At 42.0% G+C, this 16230-nt stretch overlaps 1 protein-coding gene across 1 annotated transcript in view; it reads right to left on the bottom strand.

The window, feature by feature from the left end:
• The window catches only part of DEF6 (DEF6 guanine nucleotide exchange factor), a 63295-nt gene extending 53811 nt beyond the window's left edge, over positions 1-9484 (bottom strand). Inside the window, exon 1 of the mRNA XM_054980793.1 lies at positions 9341-9484. Within this exon, the coding sequence (XP_054836768.1) occupies positions 9341-9436 (96 nt within the window). The 5' untranslated portion in view covers positions 9437-9484. The remainder of the gene's footprint in view (positions 1-9340) is intronic.
• Positions 9485-16230: the final 6746 nt, after the last annotated feature.

Genomic DNA, 16230 nt, shown 5'->3' with positions numbered 1-16230 from the left:
ACACTGAAAATGGAGGGTACTTTCTGGAGTTGTTTCTGTTGTTAACATGAAAGTAAGCATTGAGTAGGTCTAAGGTCATGAACCAGATGTCAGGGTACAAAAGAGGATGAATGCTAGAGATTGAGAATATTCTGAATCTCTTTGGTAGCAGGAAATGGTTTAACTTTCTCAAACTGAGGATGGGCTTGACCACCCCCACCCCCTTTATGTCCACCAGGAAATATTTGGAGTAGAAGCCTAGGTGCTGTGGCATCACAGGCACATTTTCTATAGCCCTGTTTTTACAGCAGAATCTGAACCACCAATAACTGAAGGGCAAATAATGGCAGATTGTGCAAGGGGGGGCAGATTGCTTGGGGGGGGTACTGAATTCTGTGGCATAGTCCCCTGAGACGACTGTAAGTCGTCAGTCTTGAGTAATGTCCTGACAAGAGATTTGATTTCCCAATGACAGATGCCCTGGATTTGGACTAGGTTGTTAATGAAAAGGTTTAGGAGACTGTCTTCAGTTTTCCTCTGTGGGCAGGGAACCTAGAGTTGGCAACTGGTGCCTGTCATCAGGCAGGAACCTGGGAGGGGGGGGGAAATGGGGGCACCATTGTGTCAATGTTGTGACATCATTTCCAGGACAAATCTGGAAGTGACATTGTCCAACTCTAGGATTCAATGAAAACTCTATGGTAAAACCTGTGGGAACCTATGATGGAAACCTGGAAACCCTAAAGGTATCTCCTTCGTGATTTGAAAGGGGGTGATTGTAAGAGGAGTATGGAGATTAGTAAGAGGTAGAAGAGTGAGTGGGTTGATAAGTCCTGTAACAGAGCCTGGTCCTTGGAGAAGGGGGATTGTGAGGAATACCTCTCAGAGTCGTAGCCATAAATTTATTCTTTTGTATATTTTCCAAAGCATCATTTGTCTTAGAACTAAAAATATCTTCCCTTTAAGGATTTTCAATTCTAGCATTATGTCTCCTAGGGTAAGGCAGTACAGCGGAACCAAGAATAACACCTCAAAGAGACAGCAGTGGCCAGTTTACGGGCCAAGCAGTCTGCCATATGTTTAGCGGATCATAGAATCGTAGGGCTGAAAGGGATCTGTAAGAATGCTCATAGCAAAAGTTGGAATCTTTAAAAGCAAGTAGGTCTGGGTCTGAGGAAAGATCAGAATTGCATCCTAAGGAAACTGAAGGTGTCTAGCAGGATTACAACAGCCATATGGGTCCAAGTGATGAGAAGAATATCTAGGTAAGAGTCATCAGTCAGTAAGTAATAAATTGGATAAAGTTAGTTATAATGTCATTGAGGGTCATGAGCAGGAAACTCTGAGGGAGACTGGTGGTCATGTGTGTGCTAGGATGAAAATTTTGAGTGGTCTAAAGGTTTGAGAAGAATTAGTTATTTACAAAGGATCTGCAATTGGGACCATAGGGCCAATTTCAAGGAGCTCCCAATGGAATACACTGAAAGCAGAGAATGGTTGGTAGGAGAAGGCATCTTAGGAATTCTTTCACAGGTTTAAGATGTGATTGGAATGATTAGGGCTCTTGGGACTGGGAATGTGATGGACCTGAGTGGGTCTTGGCAGAGGAAGACGCTGCAGGATTATGGTGCAGTCTATGTTTTAGCTTCACCTTCATTTGTGCTGGTTCCAAAGTGCTGTGGCTGGAAATAGCAGGGTTCAGAACGGCCATCTTAACTGGAATTGGTCTGAAACTGAGTTCTGACCTTAGAGCCACTGGAACCAAGGGAATACAGGATCATCTTTCCAGGAGTTCTGAAGGTCTAGGACTGATGTGGCCTTCAGAAACCTCAATGTCAAGTCAAACTCCTACAGAACGCTGCAGCTCCTTTACTATCAGTAGCTAGGCAGAACATGCATATTACTCCCATTCTGCAGTCACTCCACTGGCTACGCATCAGTTTCTGGGCTCAATTCAAATGTTTGACTATCACATACAAAGCCCTTCATGGCCTTGGCCCTTCACATCTGCAGGATATGCATGACAGCTTTACTCAACAGGGCCTTCTGCAGATACTACCCTGCAGTTGGGCAAAATCAACAGTTGCCACACACACACATTCTCTGTAGAACCCCCTACAGTATAGAATGGCCTGACAGAGTAGGTTAGGAAGACTCCCACTGTCATGGCTTTCTTCAAACTATGCAAAACCAAATTATTCAGGAGGGCTTTTTTTACTTAGGACTATGCTATAAGAATTGGCTCAGAGAGATGCCTTGGATAGGGACAGGATCTGTAGATTGTTCTACTGAGTATTGTCTGTTGATGTAGATATGCTCCTACTGGGTAGTTTCTGCATTGCTATAGATGTCATGTTTAATTAGTTATTATTTGTTTCAGCAATGTTTCATTGCTGTGTTTCTCATTTATGCCTGTTTCAAATTTCTGTAACCCATATCCTATTATATTTGTTCAGTGAATGTTCATGCTACTGATCATATTATATTTGTTCACTGAACTTTCTGCTGCTTGTTCTTTTTTGCTTGTAGTCTGTAATTCGCCTTGGATCTCAGTGAGAAAGGTGGGGTATAAATTAAAAAAATAAATAAATCGAGCCAGAGAAGACTTTTCTCCCAGAGCCTCCTTAAGGCAGGAAGCCTTGTCATACCCTGCCTCTAGTGTAAACTTTTGCAGACAGAACATTCTGAAGCATCATGATCCTCTCTGAGACAAAAAAAAAGCACAACAGATAAGCAGATGGAGGATTTTGGCCCCACAGCCTGTGCATTTTTTAAAAAGGGCCTTATGTACCATGTTAAAAGGACCAAAGCTGAGGCTGCAGCTTCTGTTGTTGTTGTTGTTGAAGTAGGCTGTTGTAAATGTTAATTGTCAATTTGCTCATCTCTCATGATTTTTTGTTTTAATTTCTGAAATAAGGTCCTCCTTGTTAAAGGAACAAGCAAGATGGGAAAAACCAAGAAACGTTAAAAAAAACCCATCCGTAAGTTCGTTAAATCTCCCTCTTCACAAGAGAACGGGGTTTTCTCAAAGACAACCTTTCTCAGCTGCAGCAGAGAGATCTGGGGGAAGTGCCCTCCCTCCCTCTCCTTTCCACACCAAAAAGGGTGGGAAACTGGGAGGGGGGGGGAGGGGGAGGAGTGCCCTCTATTTGCTAGGGGTTTTCTTAAACTCTCCATGGCCTGTCTGTACATGAGCAGAAACCATGTGGGATAGCACCAGTACCATGACGATGACCTTTACCTCCATCACCTTAGTTGGATTCTGTAAGTTTACAATCACAGCCCAATCCTCTAAGCTGGTGGCTCAGAAAGTCAAGTGTTAGAAAGTCCCTCCCTTTTGCACCAGCATTCAGACTGGTCTAAATTTAGGGGAGACACAGAACTAATATTACGTTCCACATGTAACTGGCACAGTTTTTGACACACTGCAGGGACAGACAAGCTTTCATTGATCTCTTACATCACAACTCATCCATGGCACATCCTGCTGTGCTCACTTTCTCTTAAAAGGAAACAGACTTGAGAGACTTCCATGGAAGAATTCTTTCATTGGTTTGACTTTCCTAAAATTCTTCTTTAGCTGAAGCAATGCAAACCACCTCCCACAACTTTCACCTTGGTAAGAATATGAAAGATGCAGCCTTGCAATTATATATTTTTTAAAAACTTGACTGCAGCATAATGAAGCACATTCCATACAGTATTTCCCTGTGTAGAAATTTTATAGAATTCACTACACAGACTGTAACAAAAAGATGTTCACTGTTCATCATGAGAAGGATATGATACCCTGAAGCACTACTGAGAGGGGCAAAATGTCCCTAAATTAAGTTTTAAAACTTAACCAACACTGAAATGATTTTATTACAAGCTGGAGGCCTGCATAGAACTGTAGAAGGAAGGAACTTCCAGAATTCTATACATTTGGGCAAGCCAATTTCCTCTTCCTTCCTTCCTTCCTTCCCTCCCCCCCCCCGCCTTTTTTAAGTGACTCTTATTCAGTCCTCATCAGGATTTTATTTTTCGTTTTCCTTTTAGTTAAATTACATCTAATCCTATGTTTTATGATGAGAGGCAATGATTTACTACACTTAATCATAAAATGGATCAGCAAAAGCCAATTACAAAAGCAGCGAGACTAAGATACCCAGGTACAAAGAAGGGGGTTCTATATACTTAGGGGACTCTTCGTGTATACAGAAAAATATGGCCTTGTAAATTAACCAAAAGGAAAAAAAGATGCCCCTGTTCCCAGATTAGAACTGAGCATGCTTCAAAAGGTATGAGCGAGGTGGTTTCTGCTTGTATCCATCAGTAGGGCAGCAAATATAGAGATGCTGGGAAACTGACCTGCTTGAGCCTCTAACAGCTTTTAGTATCTTGGAAGTGTCAGGTTCGAATTTACTACCTTTAAAACTCCAAAGACCTACTACTGCTAAGGTAAAAGAGTTCAGACAGGAGGATTAATTAGGACTGAAGAGAAAGAGCTCCCGGCAACCTTGCATACCCAACCAAGACTCTTTAAGCTGTGAAGCCCCTAATGAAGCATGAAAATGTGCTTCATCTACCATAGGCAGGGGAGATTAAAAGCCTGTATCTCTTGGTCTCTATGCTGTATTACTCAGGTTCTGGGCTACATTACCATCCTTAGCCGCAGCAACTAGATTATAACAACTGCACTATAGTGCTAGACTACTGAGGTTCAGGATTAGGTGAGTAGGAAATTCTTTGTTTAGCCCTGGGCTTCAACATTCTTTCACTACTGCATTATGGATATGGAGAATTTTCCAACAGTTTATGTTCTCTACAATTCCTTGCGAGCTCCCAATGTGTCATACGGCTAGGTAAAATGTATACCTTAGACCAGTCATCTACCTACATTTCTTTACAGTACTGCATGGCCATAAGAGCAAGAAACTTCAAACTAGTAAAAGTGCATGGCACTTTACTGCATGCAAGGTGGCAGGTCTCTGCTCCAAGGAGCATACAGTCTGATATTTGGTACAAGGGGACAGGTAAGGCGGTGGAGGGAGAGATAAACAGGGGAATAATATGCATTAATTTCAGTCACCTGCACTTAGGCCTAGTTTCAGTACAAGATGGGGACCAAGGAGAGAAATGTCAAAGACTTTGTGGAACAGCTGGGTTTTAGAGAGAGATTCAAAGGAAATGAGACAGATGGCATAGTGCAGGTTAGACGGAGAGCCTTCCCTTTAAAGCTTGTAAAAACTGTTGGATTTGAGAAAAAAATGAATCTCAAGAACTGTCTTGTTGCAACATGCAAAGTGTAAGGAAGAGACAAAGAAGAGGGGGGAAAACTCCACAACTACAAAAATTCCCCTTACTTCATAGTACAGGAAACCACAAACTAAGTTGCGCCTTCTATTTAAATGTATAATTTATTCAAGCTTCGGCTTTAAATGCTTTGACTCTGCAAGGAAGAACAAGGTTCTAGTGATGAGCAGATAAGGCACAGGCTTAACAAGCCATTGTTTGTAAAATGAGAGGGCGTGGAACTCTAGCCTGCCTGGAAAGCTGGTGCTTCAGTCTGGAAGCTCTGCTCACTGGCACCAGACCTGGCAGTGATGTAGACAAGGCATTCTATACATGCACAGAAGCTCTTTTTTATTTGTTTGTTTGTTTATTTATTTATTTATTTGTTGTTGTTATATCCTATGTTCCAGAGTATACTGGACATCTTCATCCCTTGCCTTCTAAGCTCTTTAATCAAGGGGTTAAATACTTGAACTGTTGGCTCTGGTCTTAAAACCAGACGTATAACTCTAACACCAGACATTTCCAGAGAGGTTAGAGCTGCACACAGCCAACAGGAAGAAAAACCTGCTTGCTGATGCTAGAACAACCCATTTCTGCCTACCCACAGGAAGCTTATCTGCAAGGCACAGTACTGCTTTACAACCATAATTCAGAACAAAAACACCGCAGGGGCCCTACATACATGTACAGATGTGAGAAAATGCTTTAAATTGTCCTTTTTTCCCAGTCAGAGCTCCAGTGCCTCCAGCAGATGCACGACAAATAAAAATTGAGCTAGGCAAGCTCTCCCATCACTGCATCCTCATGCCTTAACATACTGCATTTTTGCCCTTCTGTAAAAGGTACTGGACCAAGCTAGCAATCTTGCAAACACTATTGGTAGCAAAAGAAAAGGTATCTTTTTTTCTTGTTCACCACCATGCAACAATTCTCTCCTTCCAATGTTAACAACAACTATTCTACAATTGTAAGTATCAGGGCTTTTTTTCTGGGAAATGAGGTGGTGGAACTCAGTGGGTTGCCCTTAGAGAAAATGGTCACATGGCTGGTGGCCCCGCCCCCTGATCTCCAGACAGAGGGGAGTTGAGATTGCCCTCCGTGCCGCTCAGTGGCATGGAGGGCAATCTCAACTCCCCTCTGTCTGGAGATCAGGGGGCGGGGCAACCAGCCATGTGACCATTTTCAAGAAGTTCCGGAACTCCGTTCCTCGGCGTTCTCCCTGAAAAAAAGCCCTGGTAAGTATTAATATCACCAGTAGCAATTAAGGCCCTGGGGCTTATTATACATGCGGCTATTCTGTTATAGCTGCCAGATATCAATTTATTCTAAAAGACTATTCCTTATTTATTTATTCATTCTAAACATTTAGGCTCTGTCCAACAATACACATGCCCTGCTGGACCTGTCTAGGTTCCACAGGGCATGCAAGGCAGAACTGTTTTAGCAGGCCTTTAACCAGCCACGATTTATCATGGAATCTGACAAACAGTTGGTTTTTTTTTACTATTGGTTGTATTCTTGTGGGACCCCTCAATTGCAGTGATATTTTTTTAGTTTTGACATATAATGTTTATTGTTGTTTTCAATTTGTAAACAGCTTCGGGCCTCATTTGAAGGAGAGGTGGTATAAAAGTCTAATAAATAAATAAATAAATAAATAAATAAATAAATAAATAAATAAATAAAATATACTACCTCTCCAGAGGCCTGCTCAAGGCTGCTCACAACTAAAACAATACAACAAAATCAAACAAACCACTAAAAACAGCATAAAACAAAAAATGAACTCCCTAAAATATTTATCAAACAATCCTCAGATTAGAAGCAGACTACAGAATAGCTAAAACCCCTTAGTTAAAAGTTTGGGTGAAAAGGTATGTTCCTGCCTGGTGCCTACGGAAAGCAAGTTAGGCGCCAAGAGAGCCTCAAGAGGGAGGGCATTCCAAAAGCAAGGTGCCCCACCTGAAAAGCCCTGTCCCTGATCATCTCACACCTCTGCAGGTAGAAGCACAGAGAGAAGAACTTGAGAAGAGGATCTTAACAGATAGACTAGTCTGAATAGTCTTTTAAATATTTAAACAGCCATCCATAGCACATAATAGATATTCCTTATTTCAGAAAACAGTTGCAAAATGACTCAGATCTTCATTGTTACCTGAATTAAGAAAGTTAATAAAGGTAAAGGTAGTCCCCTGTGCAAGCACCGAGTCATTACTGACCCATGGGGGGACGTCGCATCTCGACGTTTTCTTGGCAGACTTTTTACAGGGTGGTTTGCCATTGCCTTCCCCAGTCATCTACACTTTACCCCCAGGAAACTGGGTACTTATTTTACCGACCTCAGAAGGATGGAAGGCTGAGTTAACCTTGAGCTGGCTACCTGAACCCAGCTTCCGCCAGGATCGAACTCAGGTCGTGAGCAGAGCTTGGGCTGCAGTACTGCAGCTTACCACTCTGCACCAGACCTATAAAACTGGCAGGAAAACTTACAGACTTTTACTGAAATGTGTCCCCTGCTTTCAAATCTGATTACAGTCTTTAAGATCAAGAAGCAGAAGTTGCAAGCACAAGCATGTAAAACTTTTGCTGCCTTTGCTGTCAGCAAGATTTCATAGAGAAACAATGATGTAATTGCTAGGATGGCTCAGTGCTATTTGTTTTCCTCTTCAGCCATCTCTCTCTGCTGTCTCTCTGCAAGGCCAGCATGCAGAAATAAACAGACTTTGGGCCTCATGACAACTTCTTTTTCATACTGCTTGTTTAAAATGGATTATTCAAGAGTTCGAGTCAAGTGTAATCTGGGGCTGCTAGAAACAAGTTTTTAAAATTCTGTTCTCAAGCCTGATCTTTAGTTTGCCCAGCACTGGAGCCCAGAGACAAAATACCACGCTGGAGGGATGATTGCAGATGTTCTGGAGCACAAGATCAAGTCTGATGGGGCTCCTTCGGGAGAAAGCAGTTGAAGCAACTTTTAATTTTTATTCAAATGCAACACATCCTCAAGCCTTCATGCAAGGCCAGGCGTGATTTCCAAGTAAGTTATGAAACAGGAGATTTGCATTGGGAAACTCGTAACTTCATGAGGATGTAAAATTTAGCAAGAACATTTTACAAAAAACGAGACCTGCAGCAGTAGCACAGGAGTTTTCCAAGCAGGACAGCTGCCTTTGCACTCTTCTAGCACCATTCATAAGTGATGAATGATGGTTCAGAGACCTCAAACCATTTTAGCTTTGTTTCAGCTACTGCACTATACAAAAGTTATAAAGGATCACAACCTTCACCGTGATGACTTGCATGCATATATGCTTGTGTGGATTTCATAATCAGCTTTACACCATTCGCAAACACAATAGAAGCATTTCTGCCCTACTTTCCTCGCGTTCTTTTACATCTCACCTTCTACCATCCACATTATGATCAAGCAAGTTCCAGGATCTCAACTGTACTCTCCATGCCCAACCTCTATTGCTATTTTTTAAGTAACAATGTAAGGCTGTTTATTTCAAATCTTATCAACGTCAGATCTTTCAGACCCAAAGAACAGATCACAAGGGAAGGGGGGGAGGCAGAAAGAAACAAAACGCACACACCCGCACTCCAAATGCCTGAAGGCGGCTTCGAAAGCGATACGAATTAGTTTAGGCAAAACACGAAAAGATTTGCAACCAGAGTATATTTTTAAAATGCTGCTTTGGAAGGGGAGAGGAAATACAACAGGAAGGAGGGCTCCCGTCGGGTCATTTGCCCAACCTCCCCAGTATAATGAAGGGAGGGAGAGGGGGGGGGGGGAGACATCAAAGTATCCGAAGATTTAATCCCAAAGCGCTGGTTCTGCTCTTCCCAAAAAGATCTCTCGGACTTCGCGTCCTTCTAGCCAATACGCAAGGGAGGAAACCAGTAAACCATCCCTGCAAGTGCTTCAACTTGCTGCGAGACTTTTTGCTTGCGAAGTTCGCACGCAGGGCTGAGAAGCTGTCCAGGGCATACAGGGAGTGCGCTCGGGGCGAAGAACATTCGCTGCCCCGCTTCGGGCTTCGGGCTCCAGCCTCCGCTCCTCTCCCTCCCTCCTTCCCTCACTTACTTTCAGCTGAGACTTGGACACTTTGCCGCTTTTCTCCGCGTCCAAAGCCGTGAAGGCGTACCAGACGGATTTCAAAAGCTCGGCTCTCAGCTCCATGATTCGAGGGCGCCGGTGACAGCCTCTGCTCGCGGCGCTGGGAGGATCCTCCCGCTCAGGAAACTCGCGGCAGCAGCCCTTTGCGACAGCTGCGGAGACAGAAAGAAGGCCGGCCCGTTGCGCCACCTGCCGGCCCGACGCTCCCATGCGCTCTGCTGCCTGGTTCCCTTCGAAAAGGAGATTTGCTCCCATCCCAAGCCCAGGAAACTACAGTTTAGGACCTCAGAGCATGAAGGTCGAGCTATATGTGAGACGGTGCAGGTTTTTAAAAAGTGGGATCTAGGTTCCCCGGAACCAGTTCGGGTTCCCTGCAGCCACACAGCAGCTTTGGGGAACGGCTGTTAAAAAAAATAAAGGAGAGCCCAAATGGCCTCAGAATGCTTGGGGAGGGGGAGAGAGGCTCCCCCTCAAGCCATTTCCCCCAGTCAAAATAGCACAAGAGGGAGATATTTTCCCTGCCTTTTCTGTTCCAGGTACAGTAGTCTGCACACTGAAGCAGTAAAAAAGGTGTGTGTGTGTGTGGGGGGGGGCTCCTTATGATATTTTGACAGGGGGAGATTACTTGAGGGGGAAGGAAGAAGCGCCTATAACCCCCCCACACACACAAACACACACCTCCTTTATTTTTAACAACCATTCCCCAAAGCAGTTGTTTGGCTGCAGGGAACCTCGAGCCAGCAGTATAGCTTGACCCTCAATATCAGTGTTAGGATGAAACTTTTTCAGTAACGCTATTGGGGCCTTACTTGTACAATTTATATTATGTCCAACAATAAGTAGATCGATTTTAATGTATTTCAATTGACTTCTATTGTATCCCTACTGATATTTAATCAGCTTTTGTCAAAAACAATGAATGGTCAATTACCATCATTACTAACTTAGCAGGGTTGTACTAACATTTTCTTTTTCATCAATTTCAGACCAAAATGGCTTCAGAAACAAATCTGTTCAAGACTGGTATCATGAAACATGCACATATGAAAGACTCTGGTTTCACCTGAGCGCTGTGACTTTCAGTTGCTCTTGTAGAAGCAAAAAGCTGCACACAGCTAGCTTAAAATGCAAGGCAAACTGCTATGTTTAGATGCAAACTGAAAGGAAAAGCAACCTTTTGAACTTTGCCTTTACAAAAATGTGGTACAGGCAGGCAAGAAGCTCATCTGTGCAACCCGTCAAAAATCCTGAATGATTTCCTCCTTTTGCTCATTGTGCTTGCAAATTTGATGCTGCAGTTGAAGCCACCTAAACTGTGTATGTTTACTCAGAAATAAATTTTATTCTAACTAAAATTCTGTATTGTACATACAATTTTGTTTTGTCTAAAAGCCTGAGTTATATAGGCATGCCTGCTTTTTTAATTCATGAGTACCACATACAGAGTTATGCATGTCTACAAGCTGAAAACCAACGGGTTTATGCATCTCTAATTCTGATAGGATTGCAGCCAGAGTTTAATTATACACCAATTAAAACTAGATAATGTAAAAAGATTTTTTAAAATTCAAGAATGAGATCAAAGCTCAATCCAGGAATTAGTTCCAATGATGAATGGACTGTAGGTATTGTAAGCCAGAAGTGGTAATTTTCATCTAAGAAAGTTACAGACACTTTCAGAAGGCTGTATGATTGAGAAACTAGCCTAGCCTGGAGTCTTTTTTTAAAAAAAAAATCATTCTTGGGGATATCCTCATAAAGTAGTTAATTTTCCCTGGTGATTGTTAATAGTTCACAGAATTAAAACAAAGTATAACTTGTACTAAATACACAACACACAAAAAACAAGGAAAACCTTTATTTGTAAGTATTAAAATTGTGTTCATATTTTGTTTTCAGCTGTTGTATTATATGAAAATATAATCAATGTAACTATTAATTTTCCTAAAATATTAGTCCCTCACCTACAAACAATTACAGCTTATGGTTGCCTGGTCTTGGAAGTGGTCCTACTCCTATGTGTAACAGCAGACCAACCCCTAAAGAATTCAGTATATGAAATCATCTGTGTTGCTTTTATCAGTGACCAGTGTGAATTTATTGTATGTGGCCATAGGCCTTCACAATCTAAAATCATTCATTAAAAAACAGCAAAAAGATACAAGAATACAGATATCGTTACATAGATATAAATAAAATTACTATAAAATGCATTTTACCTAAAATGTAAACATTAAACATTAAAACCGAACGGTTTCTAATCTATGTCAGGTGTTTACTCTCCTGGCTACCACATTTGCCCTTATTTTCCTAGCAGCTAGGGCATAGAGGGCCATCCTATTCGAAATAAAAGGGTCTGTAGCTAAAAGAATAAAATTTAATTTATCAAATTAAGAAGAAGATGGAGACCAGATAAAATATTTGCGAAAAATTTTCCCCTTGATTCCTGGTATAAGGGTTCCTGGTATAAAACAGAGTGTGGTAAGTCCTCAACTAAGGTGCCAGAGAAACAGTGGGTCCATTTTTGCCTGTCAACATACTGTACATTTACTAGCTGCATGCCTGCATGCGAAATGCTGACAAAGCTGCCCTCTGCTTCACATCTCCCTCTAGCAAAGAGAGGGGCATCCTTACGCTTCTGCTGTCACTTTGCAGTGACAGCGTTGAACTGCTTCACATTCTATCCCTTAGTAATCTAGTAAATAGCTTTAAAGGGAAAAAACTGTTTCCCACATTGCTGATCCGACACTCTTACATATCAGGCTGCCACTAAAGAAATAGGAGCAGGCAGAGCCAGTCCAACAGTAGCAACCTAATTGTGACCACAACAGGAAGTCTTTTGCCACTTCCTTTCCTATGAGCAAAGAAAGCAAGGCAACCACAAGGAGGAGAAGAAAAGTCAAGGAAGAGTTTGCATCTTACCTAGTTACCACTCTTCCTTCTGAAAATCATCACTCTAGAGATATACATGGAGACTAGCCAGAGGATGGAAGAACTAAGCAGAGAAAAAGCATTTGTTAAGGATGAAGAGGGAAAACCTGTCAGTTTCCATTGTACCCAGATCCTAGGCTAACTCTCTAACCACTACACATACTACCTAGCTACAGATCTTCTAACAGATAAAATATTTTCTTAATCTTTATTATACATTTTCAGCTTCTTGTTGACAAAGAAGACAAACTTTCCAAGGGGGTAGTTCTGGCAAAAGCCTCCTCCCCCAAGCAAAAAGTAAAAACAAAAGGAAGTAAATTCCTGAATCAGTTAGAGAACAAAATTGATAATCTAGGTAGGTGTTGTTGTTTTATTTGATACTACCCTCAGGACAGAGGCAAGTGATGCACAGGTCAGAAGTGTAAACATAGCTCCAAGGAAACAATACAATATTTGAGCAGGGTGTGTTGGGCTCTTGTTTAATCCCACCAGCTGCTCCTCTTTAGTATGTCTTAGGGCCAACTTTAAAAGGCCTGTACAAAATACACATACCCCATCATTCCTCCCAGACACATAGGTCCAAAGCAAAATCCCAAACAAAACAAATGTAACACCCTTTATTAAGACAAGTAATAACAACGCAAAATAGTATGCAAGTTTTCAAGTTAGCTGGAATCCTTCATTGGTCTGAAAGTTAAAAACCAAAAAGTGCCCAGATATGGAAGAAAAAAGATGCTTCAGGCCATGATCTGAATGTCCCACCTCCGCACTCTGTCCTATACAAGATACAGACATTGGGCAGTGAAATCATTTATTAAATAAATTTGCATGCCATCTTCCTGACTCAGTCAAGGCAGCTCACAGGAATAAAACAGAACCAAGCATACAATATAAATCATAACAATAAAATCTAGTATAGCAACCCAAGTTGCTTTATTAAATTTTATTATTTTTATTTTATTTTGGGGTTGGACTAGATGAACCTAGAGGTACCTTCCAACCCTATGATTCTCTAAGTCACTAATTAAAAACATAACAATAAAAACACCACTAAAAGCAAACCAAGGCATCATGGTCGCAAATCATCCCCCCCATCCACACACATTATACCACCAGCCTTTAACATCCAGCCCAATGAAGAGTTCTGAAGAACTCAGAAGCTTGCACACCTTCTTGTGTTACTTCTGTTGCTCTCAATAAGGGTATTACATGGTTTGGGCCTCTGCTTCTGGGTTCTCAGGGTCCATCTGGAATGTCATGGCTGCCTGGGCACCTCACCAGTTACTGATACTGTTGCATGCTACTGAGGCAGAGTCCCATCCCCACAGCCACATCCTCTCCTTTAGCTGCAGTGTCTGAATTGGTTCTCACCACGGCAGTAGCAAAGGGAAAGGCTCCCTGTCGCTGCCCATGCAAAACAAAGAAGTATCAGCTGCAGAGCGATTTATGTCAGTGGTTGCTAGGCCCTTTCAAGGCAGTATTATAGTTAAACTGTTTTGGGGAACCCTTGGCCTTCCTCCTACTGCTGTACTGCATTATTTCCTATTGGCAAAATACCATTCTTCAGCATTGTATCTGCATTCTGTATCATGTCAAATGTTAGGCTTGTGCAGATTTCTCTAATCCTTGTCCTAGTGTGTGTTATGTGCCGTCAAGTCACCTCCGACCTATAGTGACCCTATGATGGAAAGACCTCCCAAACATCCTATCATTAACTGACTTGCTCAGATCCTGCAAACTGGAGAACGTGGCTTCTTTTATGGAGTCAAGCCATCTCATTTGAGGTTTTCCTCTTTTCCTACTGCCTTCCACCTTTCCTAGCATTATTGACTTTTCCAGAGAATCTTGTCTTCTCATGATGTGACTAAAGTACGATAGCCTGTTTTGTCATTTTAGCTTCTAGGGAGAATTTAGGCTAGATTTGATCTAGTACCCACTTATTTGTCTTTTTTGGCTGACCATGTTATCTGCAAAACTCTCCTCCAGCACCACATTTCAAAGGTGTAATGGTCAAAGCTGAGACACCATACTAAGATGCATCCATCACCTTCAGGAATCAAGTCGTATCAGCAGAAGAGAATTGAATGCTTCAGTGGTGATGGGAATGGAGGAATTCCTGAAGGTTAGCTACTGGGCAGCAGCAGTAGTGGAAGGTAACACTGACAGAGGGTCTTTCACAGACAATGGTAGTGTCACTTCAAACAACCCTGGTTAGTACTGCAAAGCAGAAGGCAATGGTAAACTACTTCTGCTAATCTCTTACCTTGAAAACTCTATGATGAGACCTTGTCCTAGTACATAGCGTATTATATTTCTCATTGTATTCAGCATATTGATTTATACTGTGTAATCTGCTTCATGTCTCAGTGATAGACCGACTATAAATATAGTAAATAAATAGGTATTCGGATAGCTGAACTTGGTATCTTGTTAATGAAGCACATGGTGGTTCTGACAATATTAATGTCACAGAATGAACTGGTAGCTCACATCTCACCTCTTATTTTCTCATTATTATTTTATTAAAATATTGATACCCCACCTTTTGTTTTAAATTAAGACAGCCAACAAAAAAATTAATCAAGAACCAATATACAAACTAAAGTCACCAAAAACAAATGGACACATAAAGCAGAACCCCAAAAAGATACTCAGCAGCAGCAATTCACATTAAGGCAATCAAACATTCCAAAAGTTTGTTGAAAATGAGTGCCTGGGACTGGCACCTAAATGCTAACAGAGGAGAAGTAAAGTCAATGTGTCTTGCAAAGGAGTTCTGCAACCTTGGTGCTACAGGAGAAAAGGCCTCATCCTAGTCATCTGCTTTATTTCCAAATGGTAGGGCAATACAGAGCAGAGACTCTGCAGAGGATCCTAATATCTAGGCAGGCTGACATGGGAGTAAGCAGCATTTGAGGTAACAAGAGCCCATGGAAGTTGTAATATTGGTGCTGTAAGAGCAAAACTGCCTGCTGCTGGAAAGCTGGATTCTGAAAAAATGGTAGTTTCTGGACAATCTTCAAAGGCAGCCCCTCACTGAGCATGGTACAGTAGCTTAACTGGGATGTCACTAAAGCATGATTACTGTGGCCAGGTTGTGGTTCTCCAAAGAAAAAATGCAGTTGGCAAACCAACTTAAGCTGACAAAACCCTCCAGATCCAGTAGGATCCCAACAGACCTATAAACTTGTGCATGGTAATATCACAAAATATCAGTGTTAGATGGTTGTTGTGGATTTTCCGGGCTGTATAGCCGTGGTCTTGGCATTGTAGTTCGTGACGTTTCGCCAGCAGCTGTGGCAGGCATCTTCAGAGGTGTAGCACCAAAAGACAGAGATCTCTCAGTGTCACAGTGATCTCTGTCTTTTGGTGCTACACCTCTGAAGATGCCAGCCACAGCTGCTGGCGAAACGTCAGGAACTACAATGCCAAGACCACGGCTATACAGCCCAGAAAATCCACAACAACCATCGTTCTCCGGCCGTGAAAGCCTTCGACAGTATCAGTGTTAGATGCTGGATTATACCTGATTGTCACGACTGCACAACTTCTTGCAGCAGAGCATTACAACAGAAGGGAACACAGCTCACACTGGTTTATAGCCCAAGCGACCAGTGACAAACAGAAAATGTATTCTGAGTTCAAGCTTTTATTAAATATACATTGGAGCCTTCTACCATCTGTGGCAGAGACTGAAGGAGTCAAACATCACATAATAAAAGCCTTTATGTTTTAAGCTCTCTCTTTGTCCCTGAAGGATGATTCAGTCTATTCCACTGTTGCTGGGAATAAACCTTGATGTGAGGGTAGGGAAAAATGTGTGAAATGCAGCCATCCCACTAAGATTCATCCATCTCCCAGCATCTTGGAAATGCTGTATGTAACCCGATGGAAGGAAAACCCAGCCCTGTAGGATGGTGTTTAAT

The sequence above is a fragment of the Eublepharis macularius genome, chromosome 5 (genome assembly GCF_028583425.1).
Source record: "Eublepharis macularius isolate TG4126 chromosome 5, MPM_Emac_v1.0, whole genome shotgun sequence".
NCBI lineage: Eukaryota > Metazoa > Chordata > Lepidosauria > Squamata > Eublepharidae > Eublepharis > Eublepharis macularius.
This window is presented reverse-complemented; position numbering and strand designations above follow the sequence as displayed.